Raw genomic sequence first — 17,225 nt, 5'->3', positions numbered from 1 at the left:
CAGCGTTTTAGATGGTACAATGATTCTCTACACAGGTAGTATTCATCTCTTACCCTGAGGTCCGGCACCTGCTGGATTTCTGTTCCACCCGATAATTAATTGCACCCACCTGGTGTCCCAAGTCTAAATCAGTCCCTGATTAGAGGGGAACAATGACAAATAAGCAGTGGAACTGGCTTCGTGGTCCAGAGTTTAGGCACAAACTGAAATTAGGCAAACTTAGAATTTTAGCAACCATGTAATGGCGGTGCGATTTCTGCATATTCTACGTTTAAGTAGTTAACCAAATAGCTACCCCGTCTATCTGCAATAACCCTTTTTGCACGAACTGTGACTTACCACACTGCTGCTACAGTCACTTTATTCCTAGTTATATGGACACATCTACCTCGTACCCCTGCACAGACTTGGTACTGGTCCCTCTTGTATATAGCCATGCTATCGTTATTCATTGTACATCTGCTATTATTTTTATTACATGCTTTACTTAATTTCCTTTCTCTGTATTGTTGGAAAGGGCCTGCAAGTAAGCATTTCACTGTCAGTCTACACCTTTTTACAAAGCATGTGACATAAAATTTGAGTTGCAGTGAAACTCCTGTTCCTATTGCAGTCTTTTTACTTTCCCTCTCATTCAAAATAGAATAAACTGCAACAGGTCATCTCGTAGAGTGACTAGAGTATCCATTGAGGAATTTGGTGCATATTGTGTGATATACATATGAGTTCTAGACTTGTCACTAGCGCAAAACGTAAACATTTTATTTACAAAGCTTGGTCATACAGAGAGTAAGAAAAAAAATGGCTATAACCTTGATTTGTGCAACAGGCGGCCACACAAAATCACAGCTCGCTTGTCGCACAGTTGCTATAGCAATTTTATTTTGGGGAAAAAAAAAATAAAGAATGCAGACAAAGGGGTAAGAAATAAACCTAACAATGTATTCATAATTCATCCAACAAAAATATTAAAAGCGCAGACCCAAAATGAAATCCCAATCCTGAAGTCGTCACACAGGTATATACATAAAGGGGAGTTGACAGTGAAATGCGGAGTGGTGCGCTGCTTGAGAACCTTGGGAATGTCTCTGGATTCCATGGGGCAGAGGCAGCTCCACTCTGACCAACCGTCTGGTACAGTCTTGCCCTAGACTAGAGGTCGACCGATTAGGATTTTTCAACGCCGATACAGATTATTGGAGGACCGAAAAAGCCGATACCGATTAAATCGGACGATTTTCTATTTATTTGTAATAATGACAATAACATCAATACTGAATGAACATTTATTTTAACACATCAATAAAATCTATTTAGCCTCAAGTAAATAATGAAACATGTTCAATTTGGTTTAAATAATGCAAAAACAAAGTGTTGGAGAAGAAAGTAAAAGTGCAATATGTGCCATGTAAGAAGGCTAAAGTTTCAGTTCCTTGCTCAGAACATGAGACCATATGAAAGCTAGTGGTTCCTTTTAACATGAGTCTTCAATATTCCCAGGTAAGAAGTTTTAGGTTGTAGTTATTATAGGAATTATAGGACTATTTCCCTCTATATCATTTGTATTTCATTAACCTTTGACTATTGGATGTTCTTATAGGCACTTTAGTATTGCCTGTGTAACAGTATAGCTTCCATCCTTCTCCTCGTTCCTCCCTGGGCTCGAACCAGCAACACAACAACAACAGCCACCATCGAAGCAGCGTTACCCATGCAGAGCAAGGGGAACAACTACTAGAAGGCTCAGAGCGAGTGATGTTTGAAATGCTATTAGCGCGCGCTAACTAGCTAGCCATTTCACTTCGGTTACACCAGCCTCATCTCGGGAGTTGATAGGCTTGAAGTCATAAACAGCGCAATGCTTGACGCACAACAAAGAGCTGCTGGCAAAACGCCCGAAAGTGCTGTTTGAATGAATGTTTACACGCCTGCTTCTGCCTACCACCTCTCAGTCAGATACTTAGATACTTGTATGCTCAGTCAGATTATATGCAACCTAGGACACACTAGATAATATCTAGTAATATCATCAACCATGTGTAGTTAACTAGTGATTATGATTGATCGTTTTTTTAGAAGATAAATTTAATGCTAGCTAGCAACTTACCTTGGCTTACTGCATTAGCGTAACAGGCAGTCTCCTTGTGGAGTGCAATGAGAGAGAGGCAGGTCGTTATTGCGTTGGACTAGTTAACTGTAAGGTTGCAAGATTGGATCCCCTGAGCTGACAAGGTGAAAATCTGTCGTTCTGCCCCTGAACAAGGCAGTTAACCCACCGTTCCTAGGTCGTCATTGAAAATAAGAATGTGTTCTTAACTGACTTGCCTAGTTACATAAAGGTATAAAATTAATTCATAAAATGAAAATTTATTTAAAAAAAAACATTTAAAAAATTAATAAATTGGCAAATCGGTGCCCAAAAATACAGATTTTTGAGAACTTAAAAATCGGCCCTAATTAAATCGGCCATTCCGATTAATCGGTCGACCTCTACCCTAGACGGTCTCAAAGCTGGGAGAGAGTCGTGGCGTAGGCAGGGTGGGTGTCAGGGTGGAGAGGGAAGGGGTTGGTAACTTGATAGGCTGTCGTTTTCTGCTCATAATCATCTTTGTCAGGCTCTTGCTTTCTCTTCTCTCCTTGGACAGCCTTGATTTCTGGTAGAAATAGGAAAGGGTCATTATACTATACTAGTGATGCACTGACATGACATTTTTGGCCGATACCGATATGCAACATTTTCCTTGCCAAAAAACCTGATACCGATAACCAATATTTAAAATTTTAGCAGCCTTTTAAGCATTCTCGTACAGTTAAATAGTTAACACACAAACATGAGCGCAGCGGTCTAAGGCACCGCAACGCCGTGCAAGAGGCGTCACTACAGTCTCTGGTTCAAATCCAGGCTGTATCACATCCGGCCGTGATTGTGGGTCACATAGGGCGGTGCACAATTGGCCCAGCGCCGTCCCGGTTTGGCCGGGGTAGGCCGTCATTGTTGTTCTTAACTGACTTGCCTAGATAAATAAAAGGTTACACACAAGCTGACCAAAAAGTTATTTTGATGGCACTTACGCATGTCTCCATTACCAGTAAAACATCATAAAAATGCATTTATTTCACTTGCTGTGTCGTTCATTTGTTCAGTCGTTTCATTCTCAACCAGGATTGATATGGAACGCTGTTTGGGTCTTTGCACGGCAAAAAAGATAGATATCGATGAATTGTTGTGACATGAAATTCAAGTGATAGTGTAAAAAATGTATGAACGCGTTAAATTATTGTGACATGCAGTCATATTCAGGTCCTGATTGGGCAACAAAGCTTATTTAAGCTTGTTGCCCAATCAGGACCTGAATATGACTGTACGTCACAATAATTTAACATGTTCATTAATTTACGTAGTTATTGATTACACCATCATTCCTATTTCATATGTCCCAACGATTCATCGGTACGTATGCTATGATGCTGGTAAAGTTGTCTCGCACAGTGCTGATCATAAAAAAATATGCTTGCTAGCTCATGGATGCAAACAATGTTCTTCCCCAAAAACATAGCAAAACCACCATGTTTCATTAGCATAGCTAGGTGTCATCTAAAATAACCCTAATTTATAAGACAGTTCTTATTTGATTAATGGTGGTCGGACCCATCTATGTGAAGCTAGCCACAATAAGGATTAGCCACAATAGTGGACTTTGCGGTTAGCCTTCAAAATAAAAGTTTGGCATAATTCTACTATTTGTATTCATATGCATCACTGTCAATGACACTTATTTTGAAGGCAAACTGCAAATTTCACTATTGTGCCTAATCCTTATTGTGGCTAGCTTCACCACACATAACCCGGTCCGGTCGAGCATCACTAGCCAGATTAAGTTAACTGGCTGCTTATAACGTTAGCATTGGGCAACAGAGTTAAGTAGCTGGCTAGCTATTTATTTTCATGAACTGAAGTTCAATTTCAATAGGTGAACAACAAGTGGCACTTACGATTCCTAAATCATTGCTAAGAATAATGAAAATGACTGCAGTTTCTACTGTTATTGCTTTTCAAGCTGGTTGTATTGGTGCTACCTAAAGCTAGCTACCCCAGAAGATGCAGTCAAACAAATGATGCTTTATTAAACGCGGTATTGTAAACATCGTTCATGGCCAGTGTTTGCAGACTTTTTTGTAGAGCTTTGACAGTTCTACTGTATAATTTGACACGCAAAGACCCAAACGGCGTTCCATAGTATGTATGTCATAATGCTACTACTGTGTAACTCCGGTAGGAGCTATTCTGAAAAATAGAGCAATTGGTAGTGTGTACCAGTGCTCGACCAGTCGGCGAAAGACAACATTACCCACGACAGAGAATGGTTGATTGTCAAGGGCAATGAATTCCATTATCTTGGCTTTAATGGATTTTGCCTTTTGAGTTGTCTTGTTGAAATTGATACCCTTTCAAATAACTGCTCGACTTGTTGACTACTCGATCCACACAGCAGACATTGTGGGCTAGGTTAGGAATGCTGTGTTGCACGTGTAGCGCAAAATTTTTATATGGCGTCATTAGCTCATGTACCTACTTTATAGGTATGCATGTCAGCTTTGACATCGGTTTTGCACATTGGCGTTAACCAGATATGTTCACCGATATATCATGCATCCCTATACTATATGGTACTGTACTTAGTAAAGTATCCAAAAGTGAGCTTGTGACAAAGTATGAATGACATACCATCTTCGTCAACTTCATCATCAATGCCGAGATCTTCCTCCTGGAGAGAAGTGACAGAGCAGGTCAGCATCCACAGAGCTCTCAAACCATGTTGATCTTTTTAAACTATTGGGTCACAAACAAACCAAAAATGGCTTTACCTCCTTATCTTCGCTGATCTCATCATCCTCTCCTACTACTACTCCCTCCTCTTCATAGTCATCATCCTCCTCGTCAAAATCTTCCTCCTCTACGTCCTCATCCTCTCCTAAAAAACAAATACACCACCTCCATTGTCAGTCATCACAGAGAAATGCCGACAAACCCTACAAATACAGAATTACCTTCCATGACAAAACATATGGATTGCAATATATAAATATTCCATTTAGCAGATGTTTTATAGTGATGCGAGCATACATTTTATGAACAGGTGGTCCCGGGAATCGAACCCAGTATCCTGCCGTTGCAAGTGCCATGCTCTACCAACTGAGCTACAGAAGACCTTCCAGTCAACGTACATCTGCACTTAAATGTCCTTGTATTCCCTCGAAACACAAACTAAATGGCTGCCCACCCTCATCGTCGTCATCGTCCACCTCTCCGTCCGAGTCGGTCACCTCCCGGTCCTCCACGTCGTACCCGTCCAGGTAGGTAAGCTGAGGGAGCAGCTTGAACACACTCTCCCTGTAGTCGTTCAGGTTGGTCACCTCACAGTTGAACAAGTCTAGAGACTTCAGGCTGTCCAGCTTTTTCTGTGGGACCAAATTGGTCAAAACTATATGGGAAAATGACATTTGAGGCATAGCCTGAGACAATGAGATGGTGTCGCACTGTATTGTGCTCTACTGGGAGTTTGGTGTACCTACCAAAGGTTCCAACGTGCTGATGTCTTTCAGGTGGTTCCCACTTAGATTTAGATGTGTGAGGTTGGGGAGTTTCTCTGCTAACACGTCAAGGCCACCAGAGATTCTGTTGTCACTGAGTTCCAACTGCAACATAATGTGAAGATATCAGTCACTTCTGTCCAAAAACACCAAAGCAAGTAACAGCCTTTCAGAAAATAATGACTACGTCCCAAATGGAACCCTATCCTTACATAGAGCACTACTTTAGACCAGGGCCCTCAAAAGTGCACTATATAGGGAATAGGGTCCCATTAGGGACGAACAAATGGCTCTTTCTATACCACCCCCCAGCAGAATTTAAAGGTATTTTTCAAAAGGAGTTAACACAAATGTTACTGTAAGCTTGTGTTAAGAATGGAGAACCCCCCCCCCCACCTTTTTCAGTTTCCCAAGTTTGGGAAGGTTGGAGACTGAGATTAGGCCAACGTTTATCAAACTGAGGAATTCCAGATTGACAAATTCTTCTGTAAGGCCTTTGATTTTCCCTTCATTTGATCTGCAGTTGTCCAGGACAAGTTCCCGTACCTATAAGGATAAAATAATTTGTTAAATTGTAATCCATGTAATTCAAAAGAAATTACATTGTTGTTTCAGATGCATTAAACACTCAATGGATAATTTATGAAAAACATTTTATGCATTTATATAAAAGTTGTGGGAAACATGTGAGAATAGTCACATGTTGGCAACAGTAACTTGCTGCATCAATATTTTTCATGGATAAAAACAAAAAGCTTTTAATCTAAACTTCAGGATGAAAAAGGTCAATACACAAAATATGGACCGCAATGATAGGAGTGGTTGTTATTCCACTGACAGTTTCCCTGACTTCTGTATGAACTTGCAACTGCTCAGTTCCTAGTTACAAAATGTTACATTTAATTGTTTAAAGAGCAGAGTTTACATTTAATAGTCAGGGACAGTCGTTGTGCAACAAAAAGGTTGAAGAAAGTTAACATTGAACATCAAAGGTCATGATTTGCACACTAACAAAGTGAAACATTGATAAGGCTGTCGAGTGGAGCCAGCAAAAGCATTTGGTTGCATTGTTTTGTCGAGGCACCGCGGTTGTTTCTTTAAACCAGCTGCCACGAGGAAGAACCGCACAATACAGTTCTACCTTCACTTGCCCGCTGTTCAGTCACTAATGACACATGCAATGCTTTTTGTTAGCAAGCATGCTACAGGCTAGCCATTGCCCTTTTAAGCGCTGCCGTGCAGTTGAGGACCTGCAAGAGAAGCCTGACTGCCCACCATTACCTACCCCTACAGCAATGGAAAAGATTGCAAATATACTCTAAAGCGAAAACATTGAGGTAAATTGATTGACTAGCCGTCGAGCGAACAACTGATAGGACAGTTTGTTAGAAATTAGGTTGCAACTGCAGCCCACAAATCGGGGTGTTCCTACAGGAGCCTCTATATTGTAATGACCTGACTAGATCATAAAGGAACAATTGTCCAGACTGAGGCTCAAGTTTACGAATTGACGGTTTATTAACCCAACTTTACACAGGCTACTGTTTGGCCGTAGCCCACGCCAAATAAATTAAGGATACCCCACAAACCAACCGTGACCTTCTCTTGTGAAGCCCAGACGTAAGAGAGAGAACAATGGCTAAACCTGGTCTTAACTTCCAATGCTCCATCCCCCTGCCCAACCCCCTCCACGCCACTCTGCCAACCACCAGGATGCCCAGCATCAGAACATTCCAGGCATTCCCGTGATTGGCAGATAGCAGGTTGATTGGCATGTCGGACACCGCGAACACTGGTAAGTACAACACAACCCACTTATAGCCTAACACATAACACACAGCTGTCTGTGCGGGTCGCTACACAGCCCCCCCACCACAAAGTCCCTCGTCCCCGAGGGAACAAACAAAGTCTCTGAAGCGACCCGGAGGTCTCCTTTGCCTGTGTGGCCGTGATGGTCGCAGAGTGTCCAGATGTGAAACAGGGGGCTGCCCCTCTGGGACCCAGGGGATGAAGGAAGGGATATGGGGGACAAGGAAGTGGGAATGGGGAATGCAGTCCATGGCTCCGGGGAACAACGCAGTGACACAGGGAGGGAGACAGGGGGAGTGGGCTGTCTGGAGCCTTGTTTGCGGCATCTGGGGGTGGGTGCCTGGAGAATGTCATTGCCAGAGAGGGGAAATTGTGGGGGTCCCTGGGGTTTGGGGAGAAGAGGCCCCTCTGCATGGGGCTAACCTGTCCCGGTGCAGTGACACCTTTCTCCCCCTGGGAGGAAGCTGCACCCGGTAAACAACCTCCCCTACCCTCTCCAGGACGCTGCAGGGTCCCACCCAGTGCCTGTCCAACTTGGGGCATCCGCCTTTTTTTCTTGGGGGGCTGTAGACCCAGACCAGCTCCCCAGCCACAAAGTGCCTTCCCCAGGTGTGCACGTCATAGTTCCTTTTCTGCCTCACACCTGCATTCACCAGCTGCTCTCTGGCGAAAGTGTGGGCTGTCTCCAGGCGGTCCTGGAGTCTCCGGGCATACTCCGGCCCCGGGGAAACATAAGGGCTATCCAGGGGCCGACCAAATGCCATCTCCGCAGGGGTGCGAATCTCTCTCCCCAGCATGAGGAGGGCAGGCGTGCAGGAGGTGGAGTCTTGGACAGCGGAGCGGCATGCCATGAGGACCATAGGCAGGTGCTTGTCCCAGTCACGCTGGTGTTTGGAAGAGACGATGGCCAGCTGCTGTCCAAGCATTGTGTTGAAGCGCTCCACAAGGCCATCACTTTGAGGATGGAGAGGAGTAGAGCGGGTCTTGTGAATACCCAGCCTCTCACACATGGTGGCAAACACACAGGACTCAACGTTTCTGCCTTGGTCGCTGTGGATGGACTCTGCAGCTCCAAACCTGCTGAACATCCCCACTGTCAGGGCGTCGACAATGGTCTCTGCCTCCTGGTCAGGCAGAGCATAGACCTCAGGCCATTTTGTGAAATAGTCCATGGCCTTGAGCACCCAGCGGTTTCCACTGTCTGTGGTGGGGAACGGCCCAACTACATCCACTCCCACCCTCTCCATGGGAGCCCCCACTGGGAACTGTTGGAGCTGAGCACGAGAGCGGCCTGGGGGTCCCTTTTTCACTGTGCAGTGGTCACAGTGGCGGCAAAAGTCCTCCACATCCCTCTTGTGCTGCCCCCAGTAAAAGCCCTGGCAGAGGCGGCGCAGTGTTTTTGTGACCCCAAAATGTCCAGTCCCCACCCCCCCATGAGTACTCTGGAGCACAGCCTCCCGCAATGCTTTTGGGACCACCACCTGCCACCTCTCCTCTCCCGTAGCAGACTCCTTCCATGCGCGCTGGAGCACGCCATCAGCAGTCTCTCAAACTTTGACCACAACCCTTTGGTCGCGAGTGAGAGCGCTGTCACCTCTTCCCATGGTGGCCTCACCTGCGCCTCTACCCACTGTAGCACTGGCTGTAGGTCTGTGTCCCGCCCCTGCTGCTGCCCCCATTCAGCCATGTCGACAGTCTGCAGCTCACAGCAGACAGGTCGCTCGCCCGACACACTGTGGCACAGACCCCTCCTTTGCACACAGCTCTCTCTCCCGTCCCTCTCTCCGCTCACAGTGGCGGCAGCCGTCTGTAGTACAGGGTCGACGAGACTTGGCGTTGGAGTGGCGTGCTCCTGCCCTGTGCACCACTGTGAAGTCATACGGCTGAAGCTCTTCCAACTAGCGAGCCACCTGCCCTCTGAAAGACATGAGCCACTGGAGAGCAGAGGGGTTAGTCCTTACAGTAAAGGGCAAGCCACCCAGGTAGTGCTTGAAGTGTTTGACGGAAGCCACAACAGCCAAAAGCTCCCGCCGGGTGACACAGTAGCGGCGCTCATGTTTGTCAAATGTTTTGCTGAAGTACGCCACCACTCTCTCCCCCTCTGATCCACCTGGGCCAGCACCCCACCCATGTCCACATTGCTCGCATCTGTGTCCAGGATAAAGGGCAAAGTGAGGTCAGGGGGGGCCTCGATCAGTGGAGGGTGTTGAAGGCCTCGTCACACTCCACGGTCAAAGTGAAGGCCTTGTCCTTCGGAAGCAGGCGGTTCAGGGGAGCAGTGATGCTTGAGAAGCCCCGTACAAACCTCCTGTAGTACGAGGCCAGGCCCAGGAAGCTCTTCAGCAGACGCTGGTTGGTGGGGGTGGGCCAGTCTCAGACAGCCCCCACCTTGTCCTCCATGGTGCTGATCCCCTCCTTCCCCACTCTGTGACCCAAGAAGCACACCTCTCTCCTCATGAAGTGGCACTTCTCGGGGTGGAGCTTCAGACCTGCGGCAGCCACCCGCTCCAGCACACGCCGAAGCGCCACCAGGGCTGACTGGAAGGAGCTGCCATGGGCCAGGATGTCATCGAGGTATACCAGACACTGCTGTTGGGGGATGCCATCCAGCACCCTGTCCATCAAACGCTCAAAAGTAGCTGGAGCGTTGCACAGGCTGAAGCACATAATGGTGCCAGGTTTCCTCCAGACGTGACGCTTGGCATTCAGGCCAAAGACTTCAATCTTGGTTTCATCAGACCAGAGAATCTTGTTTTCCATGGTCCGAGAGTCCTTTAGGTGCCTTTTGGCAAACTCCAATTGGGCTGCCATGTGCCTTACTGAGGAGTGGCTTTCATCTGCCCACTCCAGCATGAAGACCTGATTGGTGAAGTGCTGCAGAGATGGGAGAACCTTCCAGAAGGACAACCATCTCCACAGAGGAACTCTGGAGCTCTGTCAGAGTAGCCATCAGGGTCTTGGTCACCTCCCTGACCAAGGCCCTCCTCCCCCGATTGCTCAGTCTGGCCAGGCGGCCAGCTCCAGTAAGAGTCTTGGTGGTTCCAAACTTCTTAAGAATGATTTAAGAATGATGGAGGCCACTGTGTTCTTGGTGTGCCATCAATGATGCAGACATTTTTTGGTACCCTTCCCCAGATCTGTGCCTTGACACAATCTGTCTCATGGCTTGGTTTTTGCTCGGATGTGTACTGTGGTACCTTAAAATAGACAGGTGTGTGCCTTTCCAAATCATATCCTATCAATTGAATTCACCACAGGTGTCTCAAGGATGATCAATGGAAACAGGATGCACCTGAGCTCAATTGAGTCTCATAGCAAAGGGTCTGAATACATATGTAAATAAGGTATTCGGTTTTTTTTAAACAACCTTTTTCACTTTGTCATTATGGGATAACAAAACGTGGACAAGTCAAGGGGTCTGAATACTTTCCGAAGGTTGCTGGCTGTCACGTGACCTATATCAGTACACTTCACTTGAACATTATGAAACATATATTAGATCAAATACACCTCACGTAGCAAATTGGTCAACAAAAATGTATGGCCAAATTCAAAACTCATTGACCGCCATACAAAAACTCCTTGCTTGGTTGACAAAACAACCCCACTTGCTGGAGGGAGAAATATTTTCAGATTTTCCTCTTTGTTATAGCTAGTTCACACCAGTAGCACAGAACAATCAAACAGATATTTCACCAGTTGTATGAATGTGAAGCATCTGGTTGGTGTCTGGTTAGCATCTGGTCACGCAATACTAAATATGGTGATGAGAGGAAGCCTAGTGGCCAGCAATGGGAGAAGATGGAGTTCTGGCCGACATTCTGCTAATTTTCTCATCTATTAAACATTTGATCTCCATACAGTATTGTGTTTCCAAAACTAGAATCTGTAACAGACTTTTGAGTAGAGTTTTGTAGACTTTACCCTTTGCCAAAGTAAAAAAAGTTTTTTTTAAATGTACGTCTTCCATATGAAAAATCTGCAATAAATGATAGAACGTGCCAATAGGATCTCACTAGCTCGTGCATGCTCTGCCCATCTCCTTGGTTGTTCTGCCAACTATGATTCATTTGCTCCCATTGGAAATGACAGGCTCAGGTCTATCTTGGGCACAGGAGGTTGGTGGCACCTTAATTGGGGAGAATGGACTCGTGTTAATAACTGGAGTGGAATGGTATCAAATGTGACTCGTTTCAGAAAAAACCTTGCCTATGTCACGGGTCACTATTTCACAGGAGAGCCATTTGAATATATATTTTTTTTTAAATCAAAATGCATATTTTGGCAGAAATGTCTTCTGAAACATAACTTTCATGTGCCTTAATAAAACTTCTATGCCTTCTGTAAATACAAATAAAATTGTTAAATACTGAGCCTAGTTGGTTTAGCCACAGAAAGACAGCAACCTTCTCGCTAGCCATGATTGGCTGAGATAATGAGTGGACTGGACATGCCGAGAGGTGAGTTCGGATTAGTCTGCCATATAGCACGCTTCTGTCCATTTGAGCTGGTCAGTATGTGTAGGTAATCCTGTCTTGCGCTGCTTTTTTTTTTTTACAAGTATATTGCGTAGGAGAACTGCATAAGTGTTGCTCTCCACTTTCTGGAGGACCAAGTTTTAAATCAGTGGAATTAGAGAATGATAGCTAAGGAGATGGAGAAAACACCAGTCTCTGGATTACATCTTCAAACTAAGGGCAACCATGGTCAAATACATCAAACACGTGGTTTCCGGCCATTATGAGTCGTTCTCCCCGCAGCAGCCTTCTGTGCTCTTGGGTTAGTTATAAAAATCTTTACCAGTAGTGTCCTTCGCCCCCACCGGTCGGACACTGTTTTCCCGCAGTTCTGTTAATAACGGCAGCAGTTGGAGGACACTGTGCTAGCTTAGCCAGCTCGTCCTGAGGCTGACGCCGGTACACAGCAGGCAGGGGCGATGACATGTGTTAGCTAGCTAACAGTGTCGCTGACTAGCAAGCTAGCTAGTTAGCACATGGTGTCATCCCAGCCTCCCACCTGTCGTGGGGGCGACCGTTAGACAGTGTCCTTCGCCCCCGCATGTCAGGCATGGTTTTCTCCGGTACGTGGGGGCGACAGTGTGCTAGCTAGCTAACTAGCAAGCTAGCACACAGTGTTGCTAACTTGCATGCTAGCACATAGTGTTTCCCCAGCTTCCCGACTGCTGTGGGAGCGACCCGGTACAGTGTCCCGCTAGCTAGCAAAGAGGACTCTGGTACACAGCAGGGAGGGGCGACGCCGTGCGTTAACTAATAAGCTAACAGTGTCGCTGACTAGCAAGCTAGCTAGTTAGCACATGGTATCACCCCAGCCTCCCATGTGTTGTGCTAGTGGGAGGTGGGGGGCGACCGGTAAACAGTGTCCTTCGCACCCGCCTGTCAGGCATGGTTTTCTCCGGTATGTGGGGGAAAGTGTGCTAGCTAGCTAACTAACTAACAAGCTAGCAGTGTCACCCCAGCCTCCCGACTGCTGTGCTAGCGACCACTAGACAGTGTCCCGCTAGCAGACAAAGAGGACTCCGGTACACAGCAGGAGAGGGTGAAACATGTATTTCCCTTTTGATCCACATTCAAAAAGGTGTCACACAAGCATGAAGATGTTGTGCTCTAGGGGTGCATTCATGCGGGAACCAATTGACTTATCGGGGTGTTTCTACAGATGCAGGAGGGGACGTCCCTAAAGATGCAGGAATGCCCACATGCAACAACGCCCTGAATTGCAGGCTGCAGTTGCACACTATTGGAAATTAGTAAAACAAAGATGGAGTTCCTTCCTCTAGAGCTTCAAAGAAAACAGAATGACAACATGGCGATTCCCGAGATGCAGTGATCTAAACGCTCCAAATAAGAATGACTGTTTACTCGCAGTAGTACCGTAAAAATATGAATTAAAATGCATTCAATGTTGAATACTTGTATTCGTGCATGCATGAAAAGCCAGAGGGTCGAACGGAGTTTTAGCAACCCACACACCCAACGCCTTTTGCTCGGTCTCATGTCATTCAGGCCGGCGACCAACATGTTAATTGTCTTTCCTATACATTATAAAATGTGAAATTATTAACACACAGTACAAAATATCGACAATGAACGTGGAGCTTGTTGGCCAGTTTGTCAGTTTTTTGTTTTCCTTCGTGGTAGTTGCGAGGAATAATATGGCTGGGAATATACATTCGTTGGCCGCTCGCAACAGATGCAGTAAAGAAGTCGATCGAACTGGACCAAAACAATGGAATTGCCATGGAAACGCATATGGGAAAGGGCTGTGGAGGAAAGATTCCGAATTTCTTCATTGCCCCAACGAAATTGGTTTACATTTAGGCAATGTATTTTACACGTTAAGGTAAAAATCGGAGTAGAACGCTTATATGGATGTCAACATCATGTCATCGTAACCAATCAACTGTGTTAGTTTTAAAAAAAACGACTGACTACCACCGATTTATGTATGCTACCTAACAAGTTTAGCTATATGAACGGGAGTCAGTATTTAGCCGTCACTTCTCCTGAGCCTTAAGGGGCAACTTCTAAACATTATACAGCGAAAACAGCCAAACATATCAATCGGGTTTAAGTAACCACATTGTGGGCCTGTGACAATACATAAATAAACCCTTATTTGATACATCCACTTTGTTTGGCGCACATTCAACAAATCTGACCTATCTAATCAATGGAACGGTCTGCATTCCACTGCCTCCTTTACCGTATCTACACAGGCGATGTTTTTCCACTCTTCGTTTGCCCGGCGTTTGCTGCTGTAGCCCATCCGTGACAAGGATCGACGAGTTGTGCGTTCCGAGATGCCGTTCTGCACACCACTGTTGTACTGCGCCGTTATTTGTCTAACTGTAGCCCGCCTGTTAGTTTGCACGATTCTTTCCAATCTCCTTCGACCCCTCTTATCAACGAGCTGTTTACGCCCACTGGACTGTCGCTGACTGGATGTTTTTTGTTTGTCGCGCCATTCTCTGTAAACCACAGACACTGCTGTGCGTGAAAAGCCCAAGAGTGCGGCTGTTTGTGAGATACTGGATCCGGCGCGTCTGGAACCGACGATCATACCACGCTCAAAGTCCCGTAAGTCACTCTTTTTGCCCATTCTTATGTTCAGTATAACTAGACGCCTGTCTGCATGCTTTATATAGCAAGCCACGGCCACGTGACTGTCTGTAGGAGCGATCCATTTTCGGGAACGGGGTGGTGCACCAAATTATGTGTTTAACCCCTGGAGTGGGGTACTGTATTACAGCCATCTTGGCACTCATTTGTGAAACAGTATTTTAGAAGCTATAGAAAAGCATGTGTCTACATTCGTTTTTGACACGTGTATTCTATTACAGACAACTTAATGCATTATTTTAAATTATATGAGCTGAGCATAAAATATAAAAATGTTCCTTAAAGTAAACTCAGAAAATAAAAGAAATGTCCCCTTTTCAGGACCCTGTCTTTCAAAGATAATTTGTAAAAATCCAAGTAACACAGATCTTCATTGTAAAGGGTTTAAACACTGTTTCCCATGCTTGAACCATAATCAATTAATGAACATCCACCTGGAATGTCATTAAGACACTAACAGTTTATAGACGGTAGGCAATTAAGGTCAGTTATGAAAACTTAGGACACGAAAGGCCTCCTTTCTACTGACTCTGAAAAACACCAAAAGAAAGATGCCCAGGATCCCTGCTCATCTGTGTGAACGTGCCTTAGGCATGGTGCAAGGAGGCATGAAGACTGCAGATGTGGCCAGGGAAATAAATTGCAATGTCCGTACTGTGAGATGCCCAAGACACGGATACAGGATGGACAGCTGATCGTCCTCGCAGTGGCAGGCCATGTGTAATTTTAACCGATGTGAAATGGCTAGCTAGTTAGCGGTGGTGCGCACTAATAGCGTTTTAGTCGGTGACGTCACTCGCTCTGAGACCTTGAAGTAGTGTTTCCCTTGCTCTGCAAGGGCCGCGGCTTTTGTGGAGCGATGGGTAACGATGCTTCGTGGGTGTCAGTTGTTGATGTGTGCAGAGGGTCCCTGGTTCGAGCCCGGGTAGGGGGGAGGAGACGGACTAAAGTTAAACTGTTAAACAGCTACATCTGAACATCACACCTGCGGGACATGTACAGCATGGCAACAACAACTGCCCAAGTTACACCAGGAACACACAATCCCTCCATCAGTGCTCAGACTGTCCGCAATGAGCTGAAATAGACTGGACTGAGGGCTTGTAGGCCTGTTGTAAGGCAGGTCCTCACCAGACATCCCGGTCAACAAAGTCACCTATGGGCACAAACCCACCGTCACTGGACCAGACAGGACTGGCAAAAAGTGCTCTTCGCTGATGGTCGGATTACACCGAGGCCTGTACTCTGGAGCGGGATCGATTTGGAGGTGGAGGTTCAGTCAAGGTCTGGGGGCGGTGTGTCACAGCATCATCGGACTGAGCTTGTTGTCATTGCAGGCAATCTTCTCAACGCTGCTTCTGCCATGGCCAGCGAAGAGCCAGATCTCAATCCCATTGAGCACGTCTGGGACCTGTTGGATCGGAGGGTGCGGGCTTGGGCCATTCCCCCCAGAAATGACCGGGAACTTGCAGGTGCTTTGGTAGAAGAGTGGGATAACATCTCACAGCAATAATTGGCAAATCTGGTGCAGTCCATGAGGAGATGCAGCTGGTGGCCACACCAGATACTGACTGTTACTTTTGATTTTGACCCCCCCATGAAACATAATTGAAATACTGCAGAATCCCATTCATTCCTATGGAGGACTGCTCCTACTTTGGAGTGCCAATATTGCCAACCGGTGGCTTCAAAGCCTCAATGCCCAATAAATAGCATCAGCAATCCAGGGTTTATATACATCATTGGGTCTACCTAAAACTGACCAGAGTATGTAACAAATCAGCTTTAACTTGCCAGAAAATACATTTGTTTATGAATATCAAATCAAACAATATAACATTTGTTGAGATGTGAGGCGAGTAGAAGATGATCTGCAACATTGTATATGGAAATGGCCACTCAATAACTTCAATCGACTGTTAGCAAGCTAGTATTATAAACTGGGTGGTTCGAGCCCTGAATGCTGATTGGCTGATAGCCATGGTATAACATGGCTATGACAAAACATGTATTTTTACTGCTCTCATTTAATTGGAAACCAGTTTATTGGTTAGAGCATTGGCCCAGTAACCAAAAGGTTGCTGGATCGAATCCCTGAGCAGACAAGGTAAAAATCTGTCGCTCTACCCCTGAGCAAGGCAGCCCCCTTAAATGCGGAACACACATTTAAGTTGAAGGCATTGTTGTACAACTGACTAGGTATCCCCCTTCTCCCTTTAAAGTTGGCAATAAGGCACCTTGGGGTTTGTGATATGGCCAATATACCACAGCTTAGGGCTGTATCCAGGCACTCCACGTTGCGTCATGTATAAGAATAAGAACAGCCCTTAGCCGCGGTATATTGGCCATATCACAAACCCCCGGGGTGCCTTATTGCTTAAATATAAGACGTTACATTATGGCTAGGTAGCTTAAGGGGGGGGGGGGGCTAATGATAGTTATAGCCTACAAGATGGATGACCCGAACTAGTGAAACATTTGTTTGCGTAGCTAGCCTAGCTAAATATCTGAGTCCCTACTGAATCAGGAAAAATGTCTAGGACTCCATTTAGCACAAATATAGTTGGACATACTGTAAAAACAATGTATTATTGCTGGGGGATATATAAAGTGCACTGTAATAAAGGGCGCCCCATTTGAGCATTTATGCTAGCAACAAACATGGCTACCAAGGTCAATATAAAA

The 17,225-nt window shown here is 45.7% G+C and overlaps 1 protein-coding gene across 1 annotated transcript; it reads right to left on the bottom strand.

The window, feature by feature from the left end:
• Positions 1-740: 740 nt before the first annotated feature.
• Positions 741-14,617, bottom strand: LOC135507043 (acidic leucine-rich nuclear phosphoprotein 32 family member B-like). The gene is made up of 7 exons (XM_064926556.1): positions 14,125-14,617; positions 5,989-6,138; positions 5,575-5,697; positions 5,283-5,460; positions 4,867-4,973; positions 4,727-4,766; positions 741-2,654 (listed from the first exon to the last, which is right to left on the bottom strand). Exons 1-7 carry the CDS (start codon positions 14,518-14,520, stop codon positions 2,506-2,508), a joined length of 1,143 nt encoding a protein of 380 aa, XP_064782628.1. The 5' UTR covers positions 14,521-14,617; the 3' UTR covers positions 741-2,505.
• Between the last annotated feature and the right edge of the window lie 2,608 nt (positions 14,618-17,225).

Source organism: Oncorhynchus masou, chromosome 20, assembly GCF_036934945.1.
Source record: "Oncorhynchus masou masou isolate Uvic2021 chromosome 20, UVic_Omas_1.1, whole genome shotgun sequence".
Classification (NCBI taxonomy): domain Eukaryota; kingdom Metazoa; phylum Chordata; class Actinopteri; order Salmoniformes; family Salmonidae; genus Oncorhynchus; species Oncorhynchus masou.
This window is presented reverse-complemented; position numbering and strand designations above follow the sequence as displayed.

Excerpts from the sequence above, each read along its gene's own strand:
- LOC135507043 (XM_064926556.1), bottom strand. The coding sequence starts at position 14,520 with ATGGGCAAAAAGAGTGACTTACGGGACTTTGAGCGTGGTATGATCGTC. Across the intron at positions 5,698-5,988 it reads AACTTGGGAAACTGAAAAAG|TTGGAACTCAGTGACAACAG; the intron begins GTGGGGGGGGGG and ends ATTATGTTGCAG. Across the intron at positions 4,767-4,866 it reads AGATCAGCGAAGATAAGGAG|GAGGAAGATCTCGGCATTGA; the intron begins GTAAAGCCATTT and ends ACTTCTCTCCAG.